Source organism: Hippocampus zosterae, chromosome 18, assembly GCF_025434085.1.
Source record: "Hippocampus zosterae strain Florida chromosome 18, ASM2543408v3, whole genome shotgun sequence".
In the NCBI taxonomy this organism is placed as follows: Eukaryota; Metazoa; Chordata; class Actinopteri; order Syngnathiformes; family Syngnathidae; genus Hippocampus; species Hippocampus zosterae.
Window position 1 is genome coordinate 16,465,501 of NC_067468.1, and position 21,543 is coordinate 16,487,043.

Genomic DNA, 21,543 nt, shown 5'->3' on the forward strand with positions numbered 1-21,543 from the left:
ATCCAGTCAGATCCTTTTTAACTTGAAGCGGACGGCGGTCCATCGCGACCCCCTTTTCCAAGAGGACTGCGGGTCCGAAACTTTTTCTCACTGACCAACGACTTGTATCGGAAAGATGAGAACATTTTTCTAATTGACTTCCTCGGAGCAGTCATGGCTTGAATATCACGCGTTAGCAAGGTGTTAGCGACATTAAAAAGCATTGTGGTCTCAGGACCAGGTCTCGCTCTGGAATCTGCCGGACTTCTCCATGGCCGCCAGCATCGTGTCGGCATCCTCGTGGGTGAGGCCTCCCCGCTGTCGGAAGCCCGCCTTCAATGCGTCGCGCACACCGTTGGGCATGTCTTTGGCATTTCTGTACGGATAAAACGCCGTTAGGGAGCGTTCACGGACGCGTGGAACAAGGCGAGTCCGAAGACCTCACCCGGCGATGTAGAAGTAGGCGCCATCGTTCGCGATCAGGTCCCAAATGAGAGCGGCGTTCTCTCGCACGCGCTGCTGCACATAAACCTTTTCCTCCTGTATTGATAAACAAATCGGGTTTCACACGACAGCGGCCGGCTGTGAATCAAGTTCAAATGTGGAGGGGGGGGGGGGGGGGGGGAGCGTGTGACCTGATCACGAGAGAAGGCGGTGAAGAGGGTCAACTGTCCGGCTTTGGTCATCTCCTTCCACTCGGACCTGAAGTAGAAGTCTTTGGACTCCGATCGACAGCCGAAGAACAGCACGTTGGCTGCGCCGTGTAAAAACATCGCAATGACGTCACCGCTCAAGTGAAACGCACTCACGAGCCCCCCCCCCGCAAAAGGGGAAGTACTCACCGTTTTTCCCCTCAGCGGTCCGCTCCTGTAAAGCGGAGCGAAAGGGGGCCACTCCCGTTCCCGGTCCGACCATGATGACCGGGGTCTTTGGGTCCGCGGGAAACCGCAGCGTTCCCTTTTTTACCCAGAGAGGCACGTAAACATCTGCGAGACGATGCGGGGGGGTGGGGGGGAGCATGAGGACTGCGTGAACTGACGCAGCAACGCAATTGCGGATCGGATTGAGATCAAGAGATAAATGTGAGGACCTTTTGCGGGGTCAAGGGAGGCCAACCAGGTGGAGCAGTGACCACGGCGCGGTTTATACATCTTGGTTTTGTATTTGACCACGGCCACCACAATCTGGAGCCTGTGCGGGTGCGCCTGCATGGTAGAAGGGAAAATCCCAGTCACTCGCTGCGCTGGGACAATACAGAGACCACCCCCCCCGGTCTCCCCTTGGATGTTCGAATCTCTTGAGAAGAGGCAGCAGGTTGAGCGTACCCGCAGAGAGGAAGCGATGGAAAACGAACGGGGCTGGATCGCGGGGAAAAGGTCCAGCAGGTAGTCAAGCTTAAGTTGCGCCGTCGTGCGGGGGAAGTCTGCCAAGACCTGAAGCACAAAAGGACATTCAGTTTTTTTGGGGGGGCGGGGGGCTGAAAAAAAAGACCAGAGAGTTCAACGTATAACGCAACTTCTTGTCAGCACCTCCAGTGCGGTGCGGCGGGGCCGGTTGCAGTAGCCGTGCAGCTCCTCCTGGCCTTGGACCGAGCTGAACTCGGCCAGTTTTTCCCGCTCCAACTCATCATTGGAGAAGGTGGCGAGCAGCTCAAAGAAGGAGCGGCGAGGCACGGCTGCAATGTCCAGGTAGCTCTCCACCAGGTAACGCAACGTGCGCGGCTCTTGAAGCCTCGCCGGAACTGAGCGCAAAAAAATAAAATAAACACACACACACACAGACTGTGTGTGCTGGCATACATTGAATACACACACACACACACCTGCAGAGCCATCCGTCGCCGTCAGCGAGAATGTGGCCTCGGGGTCCAATCGCAGCAGTTGACAGAATTCTTCAACGTCTTCAGCCGCATTGCAAGAACGCATCACAACAACGTCGCCTGCAGTAAAACTACACCGAGCAATGGACCGCAAAGGTCGAATCAATTGAATTGATGCAATCAAGAGGAGCTCTCGGACAAATTCAAACGTCACGCCAAGGTCAGCCTTACTGGATGTCGGAGCCCGCGATGTCAAACTCGATGAGCCTCACATCTTGAAAATGTTTGGGGTGAGTGACTCTCTCGTTGGCCAGCAGTTTGGCGGCGAAGGGATGCGAGTGGGAGAGGCCGCTAGCTTGCGCGGAGATGACGAGACGCTCGTCTGTCTTCTCTTTGACATCATCCAGAAAGTTAAACGTGTACGACGGAGGAAGCCTGGAGAGAAACCGGACCAAATTCAGACTGTGTGCTAGAAAAAAAAAAAAGAATGAAAGGAAATTGGATTGGGTGCATCGAAAGAAGAGAGTACTCACGGCTCCTCTTCCCTCAACGGGATCATCTGTGCAAGACTTGGGTACAGCGCTAACACTTTTCCCCAAAATGACGAGAGCCACGCATCAGTCACTGCATCGGGCCTGTTTGAGAAACACGTTTTGACACATCGCATACGAATGACTGCAACGGCGCATCCGAGCGTCGTTACCCGAGCTCGTGTTGGTCATCGGCGAGGCCGACGGGCAGCAGCAGAGTAGCGCCCAACTGCGCCAGACGCTTGTGCAGCTTCTTGGCCACAAAATTGAACCTACAAACCAACAAAACAAAAAAAATGCAAGTTGTAATCGCCAATGTTGACGAGTCATTCCGAACGAGCGCTCGGATCGTGAACGAGACTTACTTTGGGTAGGACGAGTCCCCCAGACCCAGCACGGCGCATTCCAGCCGGCGCAGAGATCCGGCCGGCAAAGACTTTCTGAAGAGAAACCTCCAGAAGCTCTTTGGAGAGAAACGGAAATGGGCACCGTTAGGGACTTTGGAAGTTCGTCCTCAAATTTCACACGGTGGCGGAATACCCCAAACTTTTTCTAAGTGGGGAATATCAATCCCAACAAATTCTCACAAACTGGATTTGATGGATTACCTTCATGTTGTCAGGCGGGTCTCCTTGGCCAGTGGTTGAGCAGACAAAAACAACCAGTGACTCTGAGATCAAGTTGGCCTGTTAGAAGAGAGCTGCAATTCAGACTGCACCTTACATTATTTAGACAGCACGTGTAAAATGAGAGTAAATGTGTGCAATTGTGAGCCATTCGTTGTCAAAGCAAAGCCTTCAAAATGACACGACTTCAAGTTTAAGTCTCAGGTGACACAGAGAGCCCAAACTGAGTAAAGCGTACCGCTGGCCGCCGTCCTACAAGTCGTAACCGAAATAAAACACAACTTACAACGTTGTAGTCATCTAGTGTTGACAAATGCACTCTCAGGCGCCTTCTGACGGCCTGCCTCGCAATCCTCTGGGCTGTGTCCTGGGCAGTCCCGGTCTGGCTCCCGTACAGGACGAGCAACGCAGGGACTGACATTGTGACTGAAAGTCAAATTCAGATAATTCCATATGAAATTTATTGCGTGTCTTTGCGATATGTATATGCGATAGTTTCATTATATTGTGCAACCCTAATTGTGTAACAGTTGAACATGTTTTCTTATACTGACTTCCGATTTCTCCATCAATATGTCGTGTGTAGTTTGTAAATATATATGGACATTGTGCATTTTCATGTGTTCACTCATAAGGGCCCTCCGAAGGAAACCATAAAAACGAGATCAATGAGTTTGCCACCCCGACAAACCGTACTCTTTAGCATAATTATATTAGCTACACTACCCACCTCAGGCCCTGCGTGATGGTCAGGTCGATCGTTCTCAATACCGACCTAAAGTTGTCTAAATTATAAAACCAGTAATTGGAACATACTTTTACGTCACTCAACTGTGCGGAGCAGTCTTATGTGAATTCACGACATTTGTTAGCAACTAGCAGGATAGCAAAATAATGTGACATCGTGTGTGTGTTTCTTCCCAGCTTATACATTAATTGAAAGCATCCAAAAGCCAGACACTTACGGTTCCCGACAACGTCAATGACGAGAATCGCTAAAAAGTCAAGAAAAGTCCGTCTCGGACAGAAGCTCAGAGTTCATCATTCTTGACATGACCGGCACACTTTACGGCAAAGAACAAGTCGCGCTGTGGTTGGTCGGTCAACTGACGCGACGTTCAATGTTCATGAAAAGTGTCGGAATTATCAAACAAAATTGCATTTTGTCAGCGCCCCACCGCAATTTTTAACATGAAGCACAGTAAAAAAAATATATACATAATTTGATGATGCTAATGTGTCTTATCGGTGATCGCTTTCCCCACCATTTATTTTCACACACTTGGTGGGATATCGTAACTTTAAGTTATTACTCCACCCACCTGAATAGTTTATAAGAAAACAAGAAGCCATCTTCTCACCTTTTATTTGTGATAATACTCATCAATTAATTTTCAAATGCATTTCCATATTTGGACAAATAAAGGTTATCTTATGTCAATATTGTTTCACAGCAACAGCGATATCAATATATACAGTGAGTACACAAGAGAGTAAGAGAAAGTGGCATATATTTTATATTACATCATATTTTGACATATGTGCACAGTAAGAGCACTTGGAGAATATAAGAGTTAGTGATGGCTGCAAACAGGATTTCTTAGTTCACATATATAGTGCATCACATACAATCATAATAAAAGTGAAGGTTGTCCAAAACATATGGATAAGGCCGGGGGGCCGTGCCGGCAGGACTTACTGTAAGTCCTTCCCCCTATAGGGTACTGTAGACAACATCAATTTTACCTGCTAGTTGGTTGCTTTGGGTATGTCATGATGGCGTACAGAAATAAAAAGGTATCGTTTGGACCCAAAGAATCTATTTTCAGAAAACGGCACCTTATCCCTTGCGTAGAAAGCTCAAAACAAGTCCATTGAAATGAATTTGACATCGAATGAAAATAGTCCAAATGTCTTGCATAATAATGCGGCATCGAGTTTTTGGTTAGTACGGGAAAAGTGACTCGGCATTTTTCTAACACCTACTCAAAGCGCGCCTACATGTGAACTCAGCAGCAGCGTTGTCGTCATGCGCGTTTCCCGAAAAAAGTCGCGGTCGCCTTTAACTGCGGTAAAGGCGTACGCGCTGTGATACGGCGCCACGACACAGAGGGCAGTTCTGCAGGGCGTCGCTACAAACCTGACAACAGCAAACGTGGCCACAGGGCAGAAAGATGACTTGGGCCTGGGGGGGGGGGGGGGAGTAAAAACCAAACCATTTGTCATTTGGCACCAAGTAAGAAGGCTCATTCAGCTTTTGTACGCGAGAAAGATTTTTTGCTTTTACCCCCGTCTCCATGCAGACCACACACTCGGAGCCTCCCGGCCCCTCCACTGGGCTCGGGGCCGAGGGCGTGATTGGGGTCCCGGGAGTGAGCGGCGGGCTCGGTGTCGAGCTGCCGGACGTGTTGGGAATCGATGGAAAAAAGGAAGAGGACGGCTCTGCCGGGGGAATTTCTTCGCTCGGCTGCGCCGACTTACAGGCGCCTACGAGAAAATGCAAACGTCAATGCAGTAAGGCCAATGTACCGCAACAGCATCACCGGCGCGTTGTGTAATTATATTCGGAAGTGTGTTGAAGAGCATCTTCTCCTTTAACGATCATCAAGATGAATTTGATTGCGCGCGCGACGTGCGGTAGGTGTCAACGTGTGTGTGTGAGTGCGCGTGCGTGTTCTACCTTCAGGTTGGCGTTCTCGAGCCCAGTTCAGAAGAGCCTTTTGGATGCCAACTTCAACAATGCCAACCTACAAAAACACAAGATATGAAATGATGAGCCAAGAGACCACAAACGCACGGAGAGATTTTCCTCTTTGAATACAAAGCAAACGAATTATGACTGAAATAATGAATGATGACTGGATGACTTGGAAACGGGGTTGCCTTCGGACCTTCTTAAGGTCAGCTGAGTTCATGTGGCGAAGGGCCTCTGCGGTCACACGATGGTGGGCCATGATGGGCAAGTAATGCTGTGCGGACAGCTTGCACAGGAGATGAACTAAGTCTTTTTCCACGCCGGCTTCCTGCGATAGACACACGTGGGAAAAGAAAAAAAAATGTTTGCAGACGCTCGGGCAAATCCGACGCGTGGAGATGTGTGACGCGGTACCTGCATGCGCAGCGACAGGGGCTTGGCATCCAGCAGTCTCTGGTACTGAATCATCCAGTAGTTCTGCTGGGTGGACTCCGACTTCAGCTCCATTTCCGCCTGAAATCCAAACGCGATCAGCGCTCTCATGAAACCACTTGAGTCACAAGGAACTGGGGGGGGGGGGGCTCCAATTCAGATTAGCGCAAACTGAGCCAACAAAAGCAAACACTACAAATAATGTCTTTTTCACAAAATCGTAAAAATCAAGGATTAAAAGTAAATCTCATTCCTGAGATTTGTGACATAAATACGGAGATATTTCATGATTTTTCCAGCCTTCAGCCTTATCAAATGCTGTGCCATTTTTACGCCAGAGGTTTGGATTAAAAAAAAAATGGGGGCGGGGCTTAATAAATTGAACTGTCATTTGAAAACTGCATCTTGTATTTCCGTGGGCTGTCTCTGGTTTGATGATTTGAAACTATTGTGCGTGCTAGATGTACAAAAAAAACCCCTAAAACAACAGAAATCAGGAGGGGGGGGGGGGCAAAGACTTTTTCACCGCGCTGTAGTACTGCCGGTCGTTGGGAAGAAAGCAGAGCAATGACGGCGTCATAAGAACGAGTCGAGTTTGCTTACCAGAACTTGCAGTAGTTCTTGCTCTCTCTGGTGCTTCTGTTTCAGCAGTTGCTGCAACAAATCGCCGAGAGCCGTGCGCTGGTCCACGAGCACTTCCTGTATGCGCGCGCACACAATACAAGAATTGATTTTCATTTATTGGGGAGGCCACCCCGACAACTGGTGCGGCAGCACAAGAAGCCATATGAAGCAAAAACAACGCCGCGCATTTCTCCGCCGCTGATATGACGATGGCTTCGATTCATCCATGCTATGTTGAGCTGGGACCAAGGTAGCAAAGCGTGCCATTACAACCAAAGTATATCGTCGTGGAAAAGAAAACCAAGAGTGGATGAGTGCGGGCAAATGAAAAATGAGTGGGGGGGGGTGGACACCCACCTGCAGGCTCTCGGCATCCAGATTGCGTCTTTTAACTTCGAGTTTTGTCAGCTGCATTAATTCGCCCTCAATAAGCTTGATCTGGAACAGTGAGAAAGCAACATGAAACTAGCCGGGGGGAAGGGGGGGGTGTAAGCGGCATGCTGCGGACTGCAAAGGTTAGGATGAACAACTTGGGTGACGTCATGAAATGCGCTTTTAGCCGCAGGCGGTGGAGATGTTAAATATCTTGTGGAGACTACTTGAGGTGCAGGGTTCGATTCCGGCTGCCGCCCGCTTGTTCGTCTCCGCGTGCCCTGCGATTGTCTGGCAACCAGTTCAGGGTGCCCATAGGCGGCCGGGAGAGGCGCCGGCACGCCCGCGACCCTCATGAGGAGAAGCCGATTAAAAAAAAATTTTTTTTTAATGGATGGATGGATGGACGGTCTGGCCACATGTGCAATGTAACGGACCGAATCAAGAATAACTTTAAAAGTCAAAACATGTCTTCAGCAGTTTGGATAAGCCCCGCCCATCAACTCGGCATCTGAAAAGAGAGCGAGGACGGCTTTGACCCCGCCTGCATTCGTCCCAACGGACCTGGTTGCGGATGTAACCGTGCACGGCATCTTTCTGCAACTGCAGCGCTTGAAAGGCGGCTTTCTGCATCTCCTCCTGCGGGGGGTTGAAAGGCAAGCGGTGAGCGTTCAAATCCCGTTCATCCGTCTCGAGTGAATGATAAAAAGACAAAAGAGCTGCGATTTGGGCGAGCGAGGACATTACTGTACCTCCTGTAGAATTTGGGCAATGGCTTTAGATTTGTCCAAAACTTGGATGGAGAGCATCTTGTCAAACTTTTTCTCCAAATTCTCCATGCTGGTTACACAACACGTGGGAAAGACCAAACGTCATCAGACTTTCGGTGAAAGAGAACAGGGGGCGCTGTTCTTTCCGTGTCAGTGTGTGCATCGGAAACCTTCGGTAGGCCTGGGACACCAAGCTCCTTCTCCGATAGTCGCTGGCCTCTTGCAGGAGGCCGACGGCGCAGCTGTCCGACAGCATCTTCTGCATGGCCGCTACAAAGCATACGCAGGAAAGAAAGAAGAATGGCTTCCGTTTCGACAGTTTCAAGTGCGCCGTTGAGCAAAGGGCGTCCGTACCGGCCACCTCTCGCTTCCTCAGAGAGTTGGCTTCTTCCTGGGTGATGGCAGTCAGCTGTTCCAAACGGATGCTGTCAGAAAAACGGTCGCAGGATTCATGAACGTAAAGACGGCGCACTTGATTCATGCCGTGAGGAAAACGAATGCTCGACGATGCTAAAATTGGACCAAATTGTTTTTGTTTTTCTTTTTTGTTGCCAAGTGAGTGATGATCTTCCACTCACCGATCTTCCTCCATGGCTTGAAGAAACTCGGCGCTCTTTTTCTGCCTGCACGGGTGCAAAAAAAAAAAAAAAAAAAAAAAAAAACCAAGCGGTTGATGGAGCGAGCAGCACGTCCACGGGCTGGCCTTCGCGTGCTACCTGTTGTCGTCCGACAGCATGTTGCTGATGCGGCTGCTGATGTCGTCTTCGGCGTGTCGCACTTTTTCTAACAACAATAACCTCTCGCACTCCTGCGCCCGCCGCTGCTGGCTGACGCCGTGCTCCAGGCGCTCCTGCTCCTACGCGTCGGTGCAAAAAGGTTTGCGAGAGAAAAAAAAAAAGTCAGCAGAATAATAATAACAACAAGCAATGACTGCGCCTACGAGGAAACCAAAAAAAAAAAAATGGAGAACGGCGTACCTGACGAACCGAGTTGAGGATGTTGACTTTCCGGGAGGTGTTCATGAGCAGAAGCTGAGTGTGCTCGTTTTGTTTTTCCTCTCGGTGTCGCTCAAAGGCCAGTTTTTCCTCCTGCTTCTGAATCTGACAGAAAAAGGACAGGCAATTTTGCTTTTGACGACGTTTTTATTTTTTTAACATTTGAGCTTCATTTAGGGTTTTTTTTTTTCAATTTGAAATTGCTGCTGTGCTGAAAAGTGATGCAACCACAATATGTCGGAAGAACCAAAGTGTTGGTCAAACATTGAGGACAACATGACGGCAGTACGGCCTCTGCTCTGCTCGGAAAGCGAATCTCCAATTCGAGCCGCGGCTTTATTTCAGTTTGGCGAGCGCGAAACCTTAAAGGACAGCTGGTTTTGGAAGTTGAAGACGCATACCTTCCTCTTCTCGTAGTCACTGAATTTATTCTGCAACGACAGGGAGGAAACGTTTCGTCGGCCAACTGAACAGGACGTACTTGGAAAAGGTGACAATACAAATGGAGTGCGATCGACTGCAACGGAGGGGGGGGGGGGAGTCGTCTACCTGCCAGGCGGCATCCGAGGCATCCACACAGTCGCAGCTTTGTTTGCCGCTCTCATTTTCCAGCACGGGCAGGAGATACTGGGATGGAGGACAGTACTCCTCTCCTAGCTCTGGGGGGGGAATCGTATGTCTAATAATGATATCTTTTGTGATTATGACTTAAATACGTCCTCACCGGAGCACAGGAAGTGTTGGATGCTCGCTGTACCTTCCGCACATACGGACGCGGGAGGATAAGTCATTGTGGCCGCATCCACTATGAGGTTCTGTCGCAGCAAGTGAAGACACACGCAACAGAGTTGAGAGCGGTTTTGGAATGCCAGTCTGAACCGAGTTCCAAAGGGGAACCGTGTACCTCGAGCGTGCGCAGGTAAGCAAACGTTTTGGGAATCTGGATGATGAGGTTGTCACTCACGTCCAGAGTGCGTAAACTGCATAGCGAGCTCATGCCCGATGGCAACTCACTGAGACAGTTGCCTAAAAAAATACCAAGGGTCAATTCCAAAGGACATGAACATTAAATCTGACGCTCAGGCGTAAGAATTCAACCTTTCAAATTGAGAGTCTGCAGGAACTTTAGATCCTCGATGGATTCCGGCAGGCTCTTTAAACGATTCTTCTCCACGTTCAAAATCTAACAAAACAAAAAACGGCAACAGAGGAGGTGAAGTGACGCGCATTCTCAACTGCCGGTTATCTTCAAGGGTTCCGAGGCGGCTCTACCTGCAGACACGTCAGCTTGCCAATGTCTTGTGGGAGTGAACTAAGCTTGTTGTCGTGCAAATCCAAAACCTTGATTAGATGAGAGACGGGGAGAAATATTTTTGCTTGGTCAGGAAGCTTCAAAGAGGATAGAGACGTTCATTGCCCCATTTTGTGACATTTGTTTGAATTAAACGTGTCAGCGTGGTTCTATTTTGATAAAGAAGCCACTTTCTAATCATTGTGCCACATTCCGCGTTACCAAACAGCAGAGTATTGCACTAACCATACTTCCTACTCGTCACCCTTTAAATGGGCGGACTGCCTGATTTGAAGTTTGAAGAGCGCAGTGACTTTACCTTCAGAGTGGCAAACGAGGCGATGTCGCTTCCTTTGGGAAGCAACGACTTGAGCTCATTGCTGTGTAAGATGAGGACCTGTGGAAAATCCCGACAAGAAATGTCTCTTCAAATGATATGACATCGTGCCTACAGTTGCATGTATTCCGTTCTTTTTTAGCTTTTTATTATGCCCGTACCTTTTTCTGGAGAAATTTGCAAATCGAAAAGGCACTCAAAGGGACCTGTGAAAAAAATATTCAGTTCAAACTTATGAACTTCTAAACTTTGGAAATAATATTATTTTTCACAGTGAAACGGGACACAACATTCTCACCTCTAAAAGCTCGCAAGATGAGATGTCCAGGATGTCATCAGCACCTGCTTCCTTTGACTGGAGGAAAGAAGTTAGTTGGTTTGGCATGCATTTCTTTAATATTCCTCATTGCAAGACGTTTTGTCACTGTACAAAATAACAAACACTGTAGTATCCACTCATTAGCACTTTTTTTATACCCGACACAGCTGATATTCAAGTCTCTTCTGGGAGTCATCGCTGGGTTTCTTCTTTCTGAAGAACAGAGGCATCCTGTATCCTTCTTGTACTGCTGTGAGTCGGGTCTTCCGGGTTTCACTTCAGCGAGTCCACTTCAATTAGAGCTACTCACTTGAAACGGCTGATGGACCAGTTGGAAGCACTCAAGACACCTCCCTCGCCCCCGTACTCTAAAATGAAGAGACAACGTACATAGGTTCTGTACTGCAGAGCAAAAAAGATGGCTGACCCCCAGTCGTCCTGACATAAGGACAAGCAAATCCAATTTATCATTAAAAATAAGTACCATTTTGCCTGTCTTTAAATTAATTAGCATCTTGACATCATACTCCAATTTACTGCAATACTATAGACATATTATTTTCAACACTTTTCCCTTGGCTAATATTATTCCTATTGCACTAATTTGACAACAGAAGGGCGTGTCGACACTGGAGAGGAGCGCGTATTCACTTGTAGCCTCAACAAACAGCATCAGGCGTTCGCTATGTTTGACTACTATCTAGAGACTTGGTTTAAAACGCATGAACTGAAATGGATATGTAATCATTTTGGATACATTTATTTGAAAGAGGCAAGCCAAGAGACACGTAGTTGAAGGTCAGGCGTCAATCGACGATGTGAAGTGGGCGGGTCAGTTCCGAAGCTAGCAATGCAAATTCCCGTAAGGGCTAGACATACATAAATAACAAATAAACTACACTAACTTAGTCACCCTTAAAGCAAATGCGTGAAAACTAGTATATTTTTTCTCCAATAGACTCGGTTACTTAGCGGCCACACTGGAAATAAAGGCTTATTATGATATTGTTCGTTAGCAAACGCTGCTAACCCCAAACGTTTACGAACAACAAACACGGAAGTTATGTTTATACTCACGTTAAGTAAGTTCTCACGTTTCCTTGTGTACGTTTCTTGAATTTAAATAGAGATCGTTGTCCTTACTAACACTTTGCATCAACCATCATTTGAACAACGGAACGGACAAAGTCGATCGATCACTGACACGTTCTAAGGTAACACTCGCCTACTTGCCAAGGTCCAATATATCCATTTGAGTTATGGATAACAAGTCATCAATAATCCTTTGGTAAATCGCTCGTGGTCCTGACCGCAACAAAGATGTTAGTGTCCAAACACACGGACACGGACCTTGTACTTCTTTGTTTTGAATTTTGGTACATCATACTTTACAACGCCATATTGCTGCCCACTACTGGTCAGTCGTTTTTATGCACACTTCGAACAGATAAAAATAAGCGCGTCAGGACGCTCATCACTCAGACTAACTACCGGAGCCAGTAATAATAATAATAAAAATACATTTTTAGTATTCTCCCAACCTGGCTCCACCCCTCCATATGACGTCACACTGAATACAAGAAACAGATATTACACTACCAATTCCCGGTTGGAATATTTAAAAATTCCCAAACTGATTGCAGACGACTCAGACGATTTTGATCATCTTTCAGACGTGTTTGAAATCGTTGACTTGGTGACTAAGGTGTCCGATTTTATTGCCCTCCGCTTAATCGCCAAATGGGCTAATTTTGAACTGTATAGAAAAATTAAAATAAGCTTTATATTTCTATACTGCGAGTGGCTGGCAACCAGTTCAAGGTGTACCCGCCTCCTGCCCGAAGACGGCTAAGATCGACCCCAGCACGCCCGCGACCCTACTTGCAAACGCAAGCACCGATTGATTTGTTTACTTTTGGCAAGACTTTAATATCTGCAGACATCTGTCTCTTTTGCGCGCATCGTAGTTTGTCCGCTGGAGGTCTCCCTTTACTTGGATTGCAACACAATCCGCTGGGGTTTTTTTTCCTTCCGCTACATCTGAATGCTTATCATGGGTGGAGGACAATTTTGGCACCGACATGTTAGAAAAACGCACAATTTATTTTGCAGCTGTTACCAAACCATCAAAAAAAAATGGGGAGTAGTGCGGCTCAGCTATCATCAATAGACATTTGGAGGTATTTATCATAGTACGAGTATGACTCTACTCACAGTTAACAAAGTTGCAAATCACAGCTAATGGTAAGATTTATTTTTTGCTCAAGAATACAGTACACTACACTAACTGTTTTTTGGAGTAAAATAACAGTTTTCTTTGGAGGAAACTCCCAAAACGTTGATATTACGATGTATAAGCACAGCATTGTTGTGGATCAACAAGGAAACAATACAAACACATATTTTCGTGTAGACTATGTTTTTAAAAAAAAGTCTGATTGAACTAATCTATATCTTATCTTATCTAATATACGAGTTCATTTCGCTTGCGTCCAAAAGCCACGCCCCTTGCACGCGGTTGGCTGGCGGGTAGCGATGACGTGTTTTAACAAGGCGAGCACGCGCCTTTTTAGCCAAAGAGCAGCTTGTCAACAGACAACAAGAAAGTGAAAGTCCCCCGCCTGTCAGCTGGCCTGCGTGCTGCCGATCACAAGGCAGCCGTTGCCGGGGTCTTTGATGGCTCTCGTCGGGAATGGACTGAAAACCGTCGGCAATTCTCGGACTTCAAATTCGACAATTTGATCTTTTTTTTCCCCCACACAGCATCTTCCTGGGGCTACTGGTGTAGTAAGTTCAATAACTTGGATCTCTTGCCTGGTTTTGCTTTTTTTTTTTCAACCACTGAAACAACTGGTTTCATCTGTGATGATCTGTAAGGTTTAACTTGAATTAATTGTCAAGGATTTGCTTTCCGTTTTGAGCGGATGATGTTTAATACGCTTTCCAGCTGAAGAAAAATGACCAATTAAAATATCGGTGTCAGTCGATCGCACTCACGGATAATCGGTAATCGAAAACCTTGATGGCAACATCCCAAGTGTGTGATGAACTAAATATTCGAGGTGAAGCGCGAATAACAATCCACTCTTGAAGATTCCACCACTCACCTTTTTTTGGTGTCCCTCTCTAGTTGTCATGGTGAACAGCAGGCTGGAGGTGCCCACGGTGGCCGTCGTGGGGGGTTCGTCAGGTCGGTCGTGCGCGGGATGCGGAGGTCGAATCGCAGAGCGCTTCCTGCTTTTCTCCATGGAGCAGTACTGGCACACGCGCTGCCTCAAGTGCTCCTGCTGCCACGCTCAGCTGGGCGAGTACAGCAGCACCTGCTACAGCAAAGGCGGGATGATCCTCTGCAAAAACGACTACATCAGGTGAGCGCGGCTCACGCTTTACTTTCAGCGTGGGCGCACTGTTGGAAATTCAAAGACTGCAGCCTTGCATTTCGATAAAAGAGACTCTCTGGTTTTCGATTTATGCACATCACTCTTACGGCTGCGTTTGAGCCGCAAAATTGGAGCCTCCGGTGACTGGCGCACATCTGGCGTTGTTCCGGGGCGCTCTGTTGTTCCATCAACTCTCATCTTCTCTCGCATACACGCCGATGTCATTTTTTTGATGTTTGCTTTGTTTGCATTTCCGTAGGCTGTTTGGACACAGCGGCGCTTGCAGCGCATGTGGACAGGTGATCCCTGCTAGTGAGCTGGTGATGCGGGCGCAAGGAAACGTGTACCACCTGAAGGTGACTTTGATGACGTAACATTTTGTCATGCGCTTGACTTTGGAGTCCGCCAATCCTCCATTGAGCATCTCCAGTTGGTCCAAAATGCCGCTGCTCCTCGCCTCTCGGCCGGTACTCACCATAAATACGGTTGAGTTGATGGCGGATGTCTTTTATGCGTCAGTGTTTCATTTGTGCAACGTGTCGGAACCGCCTGGTCCCCGGCGATCGCTTTCACTACATCGACGGAGCGATCTTCTGCGAACACGATCGTCCAGGAGGCGGACTCGTCGGCGGGCGCCCGACACAGATGCAAGCGAATGGCGTGATGTCCGATCAGAAGGTGAGAAGCATTTCTGTGCCAGTGTTGATTAGCGTGTTTCATGTCATGGATTGCAATTAATCGCACGGCATTATTTTTGAGCATCGATTAATCATTTCAAAATGATTAATTTCAAATCATTTCAAAATGATCAAAACGGCAATCGATAATCAGACGTTTGCCTTTCATCGCATCTCTGCGCGCCGCCACTCCACCGAGACGAATATTCCCAAGCCGAATTTTGGTCCCAATACGTCTCCGATTTCTGTCGTCTTCAATGAAAGCAGACTGATGATCTCAATTTGAATGATCAATCGGTTTCCTTTTTTTCAGACAGTGGTCTTCTTTTTTTGTGTGTGTGAAAAGAAAACCTCTTACATAGTTTTGGCTCTTTTCTTATCTGGACAAAAAAAAGGAAACCTTGACCCTATTTTCATGAATAAGACGACGAGAAGAATGCTTTGGCGTCAATCAATCAATTTTGCGCCTTACACGTGACAGACCAATAATGAATAATAATCAATTTGTGTTTTTTGTACCGGGACCTTTGGACAACAAATAAAGGAAATGGAAAATAAAATGTTTGCTCACCGATTAATCGTCAAAGTAATTAATCGTCGGCGTGATCGCAATTTGTATTTCTCCGTGTCAAGTAGGTGCTGAGCGTCTTTTTCCGCGATTGGCAGGTCTGCTGAGAAAGCGGACGGGAAACCCCGAGCGAGCGTCTTCTCTCTGAACTCCTTTTTGTAAAGCGGCTCGTCACTCTTTCCGTGATGAGACGAGGCCCGATTGTTGCTTCATTTGACACCAAGGACGCTTTTGAAACAGCAGACCAAGCGTCACAATGTTCTGGAGCTCGGGCACGGCAAAAAGGAAGGAAACGGACTTTGGCATTTCATGGCGCCGATTCCAGCAGCAAGCCGGCCGGCTGTCCTTTGCCCGCCCTACCCGAACAGTGGATACTAACCCTGCAGGTAACGCTGTTGTTTGCCTGTTAAACAGTAAAAAGGCACAATTCTACAATTAGCGCGGAAAGTGGTGGTGTTTTGTTTTTTCTTATCGCCGTGGTTATACTACTTACAGAATAGGCTCCAACGCTTTTTATGTCGTCTTTTTTTTTCGGGTTCTATATTGTATGGACGTGCAGGTGTGTCCGACTGGTATCTTGTTTTGGGCGCTTTCCTCCGCGTCTTTGTTGATTTCCGCAGATTGGTTCACAAAAACAAAAACAAAAAAAAAAAGTCATCGGAACGATTGGTCAAGTTGCTTGGGTTGATTTTGGTTCCATGAACCGAGAGATTGTTCAGATTTTAACCAATCCGGTTGTTTACGGGACCACCAGCTTTCACGGTCGGCCAAATTATGAGCGATGGCTTTTCTCTGAGCACTCCACCCCCCCCCCCCCCCCCATCTTCCAAAACGCGCATGGCAGATTGATTGGTCACTCCAAATTGTCCCAAGGTGCGATTGTGAGTGCGAATGATCGTTTGCCTTTGCGTGACCTGCGATCGGCTGGCAAGCGGTTCAGGGTGCACCCCGCCCGGTAGCCCGAAAACAGCCGGGATGGGCTCCGGCATCTTCCGCGACCCTCGTGAGGATAAAGAAATGGATGGATGGAAACTCTTGTACCTAACGAGTGAAGCGCATACTTGACACTTTGTGACATTGTATTTTTATTCTGGCCTATCTTGTATTGTACTGTTGTTGACATGAAGAAAATAAACGAGATGTCAAACCTCGGCGGCGGTCATTATTTTTCTCCACATAGTTAAATTGGGGTCGCTGACGGCGGCGCCCTGGGCCGACTCGTGCGCGAGCAGCGCGGGATCCAATTCCCTCTACAGTGCCGCCATGAACGCTCGCTCGTCTCCGCGTGCGCCCGGCGACCGACCGGCGACCGGTTCAAGGTGAAGCCCCGCCTTCTGAAACACGCTCCGTCCCAAACCGGCGTACGTTATCTGGGCGGCGTGAGATAACAATCAGTTAATATGAGTCCTTAAGAAAGCGGGACTTTGCTGGTTGAGAAGGTGCGGTAGATATTTCATCCAATCCGACTACTTGGAATAATTAAACTGATCAACTTAATTAAGCTAATTAAGTTGATTTGACTACGGATCACTGCCATATGGTGCAGGGAAACAAAAAGAGAGGGGAACTCATTAAAAGTAAAATAATGAGCATTTTAATTAACTGGTTCCCCAGACATCAGCAAGTGGGGGGGGGGGGGGCCGAGTTGTAATTAAAAAGTCCTGTTGTGCTGGCAACATTCGAGGGCCTCCCCGCTTTAATATCGGCGAGGGCTCCATCCATCTAATTCTATCTGTAAATGAATTAGGTCCCCGCCTTCGTTTGCCATCCAACCTTTTGGTCGCAAAGCTTTAAAAGGCATTCGGAGATTTCAGAAGTGTGTCAGGGACACGCTTTGAAGGCAGCGGCAAACCGGGAATTCAAAATATTGCTCCGCGTGTGTCTCCAATGTTGTTTTGACGAAGCAACAAATCGCTTCTCGTTTAACCTTCGGCTTGGAACCGGACCCGAGGACGAAGGATCCATTTCGGAATAAAACGAGCAACCGCGGATGATCCGGAAGAGACTCGATTCACATTCGCAAAGGATAAAGCAACCATCTGTTAAGTAATTAAGCGTTTTCATCGCATGCGGGAGAGAATGCCGCTTGGTTTCACCCGACGCCATTGTCATCTCTGGCAAATTGCTTGCGAGCATTAAAAGCTATTGAAGCATTTGAAGAGCAAACAGAAGGTTGGCCAGATGAGTCTGCGGCGTGGGAAGCGCCTTCCATTTCTAACCGCGTCTTTGCCGATCATCGGGGTGTGAAATTTCAGCCATATTCTCTTTGCGTCTCCTCAGTCCGCCCGTCTGTCGTCATTGCCACCATTTTCATGTGGGCTCCCATTTTCTGAGGGGTTTCTTTAAATTGAATACATTTGATTATTATTTTATTAAATAAATTTATTAAATTGTATTCTTTGGCGTTCGACTCAGCATGACTTAGATTTGTTCTTGATTTTACTGCTCGGTGCTTTCTACCGCCTTTATTACCGATTCGTCTTACTGTTTTTTTTGTGTATGTTAAATCGCTCCATGTACAGCACTTTGTATGCAGCCGTGACTGTTTGAAAGTGCTCGAGAAATACTGTCGACTTGACTTGATTTTATTTTCTTTTTATTTTTGGGAAAAGCAGCTTGCTGCAAGTCTGCCGTCGTTCCTTACCTTGACCGGAGACGATGAGACTCCGTCCCGGCGGCAGTCATGTTCGCTCCTGTGCATCCAGACTCCGAGTGAATTGCGAAACTGCCACTGCGAAACAGAAAAGGCATTGATTGTTTTCACCAAAGCGCCAAATGACCCTTTTCAATTAGCGTTCGGATCCATGCGTATGTTCATCGAGTCTTTCCCGCTTTCTGGAAGATGGCCGACGTCATTAGCAGTCGTATTCGAAGCTTTCACAATGTCTCAGTGGGTCAATTGCTCCTACTTGGTCCACCTTTTGCTTTCTTTCTTTGAAACGACGATTGTCTGGAGTCAACGTCGCGCAGTGCGCGATGACCGATCGATTTTGCCGTCTTTCGTCAGTTCACCGTTTTGACCCAAAGCTGTCTAAATCCCGGCTCAAAGCTGAAAACGCCGGGAATAAAAGGGCAGTTGTCCCGTCGGCACAACCCGGCTGGCCACCGCGAGGGCACTTTTAACTAGCTTGGCTGATAGAAATCTGCGCTGACATTTTCCTCTCCTTTCTGTCTGAAAGAGCTCTGGACCGACATTACAGTTAAGCATTTCAAAGGCCCGGTGAAATTGCTCTTTTTTTTTTTAAATTTACCGAGGCCACCTCTCCTGGGTCATGTCACTCGGGGAGCCACATAAAATAAGACATGAAAAGGTGTTTCGAATCCAACGTTTCCCAATAAAGCTGCGACAATGCGGTAGTACAGGAGCAGAAAGAGTGAAACGGTCGCTCTGAACACAAACCACGCAGCCAGGAAAAAAAGGTCACAAATGTTTTGAAATTGTAAACAAGCACGATAGAACTGCGAGTTCTACATTTTATTGACGTCCGAGTGTCATTCAAACATTCGTGTCTTAATGCGATGTAAAAAATTGACTTTTGTAAAAAGTCAAGAGGTTGCAAACGCATTTTAAAACGATACAGTGACTCCATTCATTTTTCTCTTATTGCTGTGTGGTGGCGCTGAAGCAGTTCCCTTAATTGTTCCGCGCCCATATTCATTTCTGTGTCATCGCTAGTGACATTTTGTCCACCAAATATTGCCTCGCGATCAGAATAGAAATAAAATTGTATTGTAAGAGTATTCGAGATGACTCCGTGCTGCCCTCTGCTGGTAAATTAGTAGCATGACCAAAAACCTGTTCTCCTTATTATTGCTTCTGTTCTGAAAATATTTCACGTTCGTTATTAATAAATTGTCATGACTTTCATCTCGCCAAACTTGAATCCGACCCTTTTATTTAACATCCATATATATATATACATGTATACACGTACACACACAGTATTACTTTATGCCTCTTCTCACATATGGATACATGCAACATTTAAAGTCTAAAGCAGGTGTCACCAACATTTTTGAGGGTGAGAGCAACTTCATGTGTACCGATTGTGTGAAGGGCTACCAAATTGATACACGTCTGAAATAACATATTTGTCCAAAATACCTTCAATAATATGAGGATGTGTTATTTTTAATACTTGATGATTTAAATTGTCAGACTTTGATCGTGTTTCGAAATGTCTCACAGTACTGCCAATGTTTGCATTTTTAAATCATAATTTCTACTAGCAAATCACAATGTCCAGGCACTGGCGGGCTACTCAAGTGGTCTTCACGGGCTACCTGGTGCCCGCGGGCACCATGTTGGTGACCACTGGTCTAAAGTCTAGCATCGGTTCTTCATAATGCCTGTCTGCCTTTGAGCAATGTAAGAAGAGAAGAACTCCCCGGGATTTTGACAGCCCCTGGGTGCGTGCCCTTTGATTGATGAACCTTCTTGCAAATGTTTCCGCATCCAAGTCAGTGGGAGTTCAAACGCCTCGCGCATGTTAATACCAAAACAAAACATTAGCCGGAGTGGTCCCACTGCTAACTCCCTCTCGGATGATTTCATCAGTCATCTCTCTGACGCTCGGCATGACTCCAGGAGACAGACAAGGTGGGGGGATAAAATGGAAGGGGAATTGGGAATTTTAGACTCACGCTGATTTCCATAACTGCCATCAAAGTCACTGTATCTGGATTTGAAACGGGGGGAAAAATACCATTGATGAATCTGATGATGTTGAGTTGAAAATCATCTCCTCTTCATAAAATAATAGCAATGTGCAGATACAGATGTACTTGAAACCACAGATATCATGGACGCGGAGAGTGAATTGGAGCGACGTCGCAAGTTGCAGCCATCTTCACCCAAAAAGTCTCAACCCTCCGCTTCATTGAGTTCTAGTGCCGTCAAGTGATGATGAAACAAATTCATTGCACAATATGAGGAGATTGGGATTGTTGTCATGGCTTTCTTTGATCCTTCCATGTTTCTCCTGTAAAATTGAATTGCACCAAAAAAAAAAAAATCAAATCTGACTTGACCGGCATCTTTCTGAGCCTCTTCTCACATAACCAATTGTGTAAACTTCTCGCTTACAGGTTTTAGTTGCCTGACTCCATTTGTCATTTCAACCACTTCCTGTCAAATCCCAAACACCCCGCACGGGGGCTTGCATCCGACCAAATGGCATCGTCTCTGCGATTCCAATCACTGTTCCGTCATCAAGGTCGAAAGTCTTCATAGTGTAACATGAAAGTCAGAATTTCGCCCTCCCTGGAAAAAGACCTTTCGCGTATTCGGATGATCAAGCGAGAGCTGCAATGATCTCATCACAGCTCTTTGAGTCGCCGCATTAAAGCGACATGTAAAAAGCGCCTCGGGAGCGAAGCGAAAGGGCCCGGATTCCTCCTAATGACTTAATGTGCCCCCCCCCGACTGTGTTCATTTCAGAGCAAGCCAAGCTCATCTTCTCCCCACTGGGCACCTAATGCAATTACACCCTTGTATCTGCAGGGGGCTCTCTCTCTCTCTGTCTCCTCCAGCTCCACATCAGCCCACCGCTATGACTTTCCGTGTGTGTGTGTGCGCGCGCCCGGCGTGAAGGAAGAGGCAGAAACCGAGACTGGTAGGTCTCATGCCCACGATACGGTTAATCAATCATCGCGCCGCCTTAATGACACCCTGCTGCTTCCCTAATGTCTTCTGGCAGAGGCGGCCCGCTGCTGGCGCGGAGCTCACGCAGGCACACATATGGTCGCCTCCAATTGAGTGACAGGACCCCTTTCGCGCGTGCTGCCCCGCACGCCGGTTGCCATCAGCCGCGTAGAAACGCCGTTGGCTGACTCAGAGGGTTGGCCAAGGAGCGAACCGAGAAACCAAAGGGAGCGAAGAATGATGGAGTGATGCACCCAGCAAGAAAGAAAAAAAAACAGTATTTCCCACCTGAGTGGCTTGGCCTCCAAGGCTTCCAAAAAAAGTAACTTGTCAAGAACAAAGTAGCCTGACAATACATTGCACGGCCGCTATATTCCATACCCCCCCACCCCCATCTCCCCTCAATATTTAAGCAATATTTTTTGTTGGTTTTCACAGTAAAGTCTGAATTACGATGGCTTGTGGTGCCATTCGGTGCGGCAACA

General features: G+C 47.2%; 3 protein-coding genes across 4 annotated transcripts; 1 reads left to right on the plus strand and 2 right to left on the minus strand.

The window, feature by feature from the left end:
* Positions 1-16: 16 nt before the first annotated feature.
* On the minus strand, positions 17-4,056 carry ndor1 (NADPH dependent diflavin oxidoreductase 1). Its single transcript, XM_052051322.1, has 15 exons — positions 3,920-4,056; positions 3,241-3,380; positions 2,937-3,014; positions 2,694-2,791; positions 2,502-2,600; positions 2,332-2,433; positions 2,030-2,233; positions 1,802-1,929; positions 1,509-1,720; positions 1,305-1,412; positions 1,070-1,184; positions 822-965; positions 615-733; positions 425-519; positions 17-355 (listed from the first exon to the last, which is right to left on the minus strand). The coding sequence occupies exons 2-15, from the start codon at positions 3,373-3,375 to the stop codon at positions 211-213; spliced, it is 1,782 nt and encodes a 593-aa protein (XP_051907282.1). The 5' UTR covers positions 3,376-3,380; positions 3,920-4,056; the 3' UTR covers positions 17-210.
* A 248-nt stretch (positions 4,057-4,304) lies between these two features.
* On the minus strand, positions 4,305-12,178 carry lrsam1 (leucine rich repeat and sterile alpha motif containing 1). Its single transcript, XM_052051989.1, has 25 exons — positions 11,867-12,178; positions 10,948-11,157; positions 10,769-10,825; positions 10,632-10,676; positions 10,453-10,530; positions 10,115-10,183; positions 9,941-10,025; positions 9,747-9,868; positions 9,567-9,657; positions 9,392-9,501; positions 9,244-9,273; positions 8,825-8,947; positions 8,564-8,703; positions 8,426-8,470; positions 8,202-8,272; positions 8,018-8,117; positions 7,830-7,917; positions 7,642-7,716; positions 7,063-7,143; positions 6,685-6,780; positions 6,064-6,162; positions 5,846-5,977; positions 5,635-5,701; positions 5,242-5,441; positions 4,305-5,139 (listed from the first exon to the last, which is right to left on the minus strand). The coding sequence occupies exons 2-25, from the start codon at positions 11,017-11,019 to the stop codon at positions 5,017-5,019; spliced, it is 2,199 nt and encodes a 732-aa protein (XP_051907949.1). The 5' UTR covers positions 11,020-11,157; positions 11,867-12,178; the 3' UTR covers positions 4,305-5,016.
* A 1,184-nt stretch (positions 12,179-13,362) lies between these two features.
* On the plus strand, positions 13,363-15,839 carry lmo4a (LIM domain only 4a). 2 transcript variants are annotated; one of them, XM_052051991.1, is made up of 5 exons: positions 13,363-13,576; positions 13,920-14,157; positions 14,429-14,525; positions 14,689-14,847; positions 15,513-15,839. In XM_052051991.1, the coding sequence occupies exons 2-5, from the start codon at positions 13,925-13,927 to the stop codon at positions 15,519-15,521; spliced, it is 498 nt and encodes a 165-aa protein (XP_051907951.1). In that variant the 5' UTR covers positions 13,363-13,576; positions 13,920-13,924; the 3' UTR covers positions 15,522-15,839. The 2 variants fall into 2 exon arrangements, with proteins under 2 accessions (XP_051907951.1, XP_051907950.1); XM_052051990.1 differs by having other exon boundaries at positions 13,364-13,573.
* The last annotated feature ends 5,704 nt before the right edge of the window (positions 15,840-21,543 follow it).

Coding starts and splice junctions, on each gene's coding strand:
- ndor1 (XM_052051322.1), bottom strand. CDS start 3,375: ATGTCAGTCCCTGCGTTGCTCGTCCTGTACGGGAGCCAGACCGGGACT. Junction 966..1,069: donor CTCCCTTGACCCCGCAAAAG/GTCCTCACATTT, acceptor ATCGTCTCGCAG/ATGTTTACGTGCCTCTCTGG. Junction 356..424: donor GCCTACTTCTACATCGCCGG/GTGAGGTCTTCG, acceptor TTATCCGTACAG/AAATGCCAAAGACATGCCCA.
- lrsam1 (XM_052051989.1), bottom strand. CDS start 11,019: ATGCCTCTGTTCTTCAGAAAGAAGAAACCCAGCGATGACTCCCAGAAG. Junction 7,918..8,017: donor GTGTCCCAGGCCTACCGAAG/GTTTCCGATGCA, acceptor TTGTGTAACCAG/CATGGAGAATTTGGAGAAAA. Junction 5,702..5,845: donor ACTCAGCTGACCTTAAGAAG/GTCCGAAGGCAA, acceptor GTGTTTTTGTAG/GTTGGCATTGTTGAAGTTGG.
- lmo4a (XM_052051991.1), top strand. CDS start 13,925: ATGGTGAACAGCAGGCTGGAGGTGCCCACGGTGGCCGTCGTGGGGGGT. Junction 14,158..14,428: donor TGCAAAAACGACTACATCAG/GTGAGCGCGGCT, acceptor GCATTTCCGTAG/GCTGTTTGGACACAGCGGCG. Junction 14,526..14,688: donor GAAACGTGTACCACCTGAAG/GTGACTTTGATG, acceptor TTTATGCGTCAG/TGTTTCATTTGTGCAACGTG.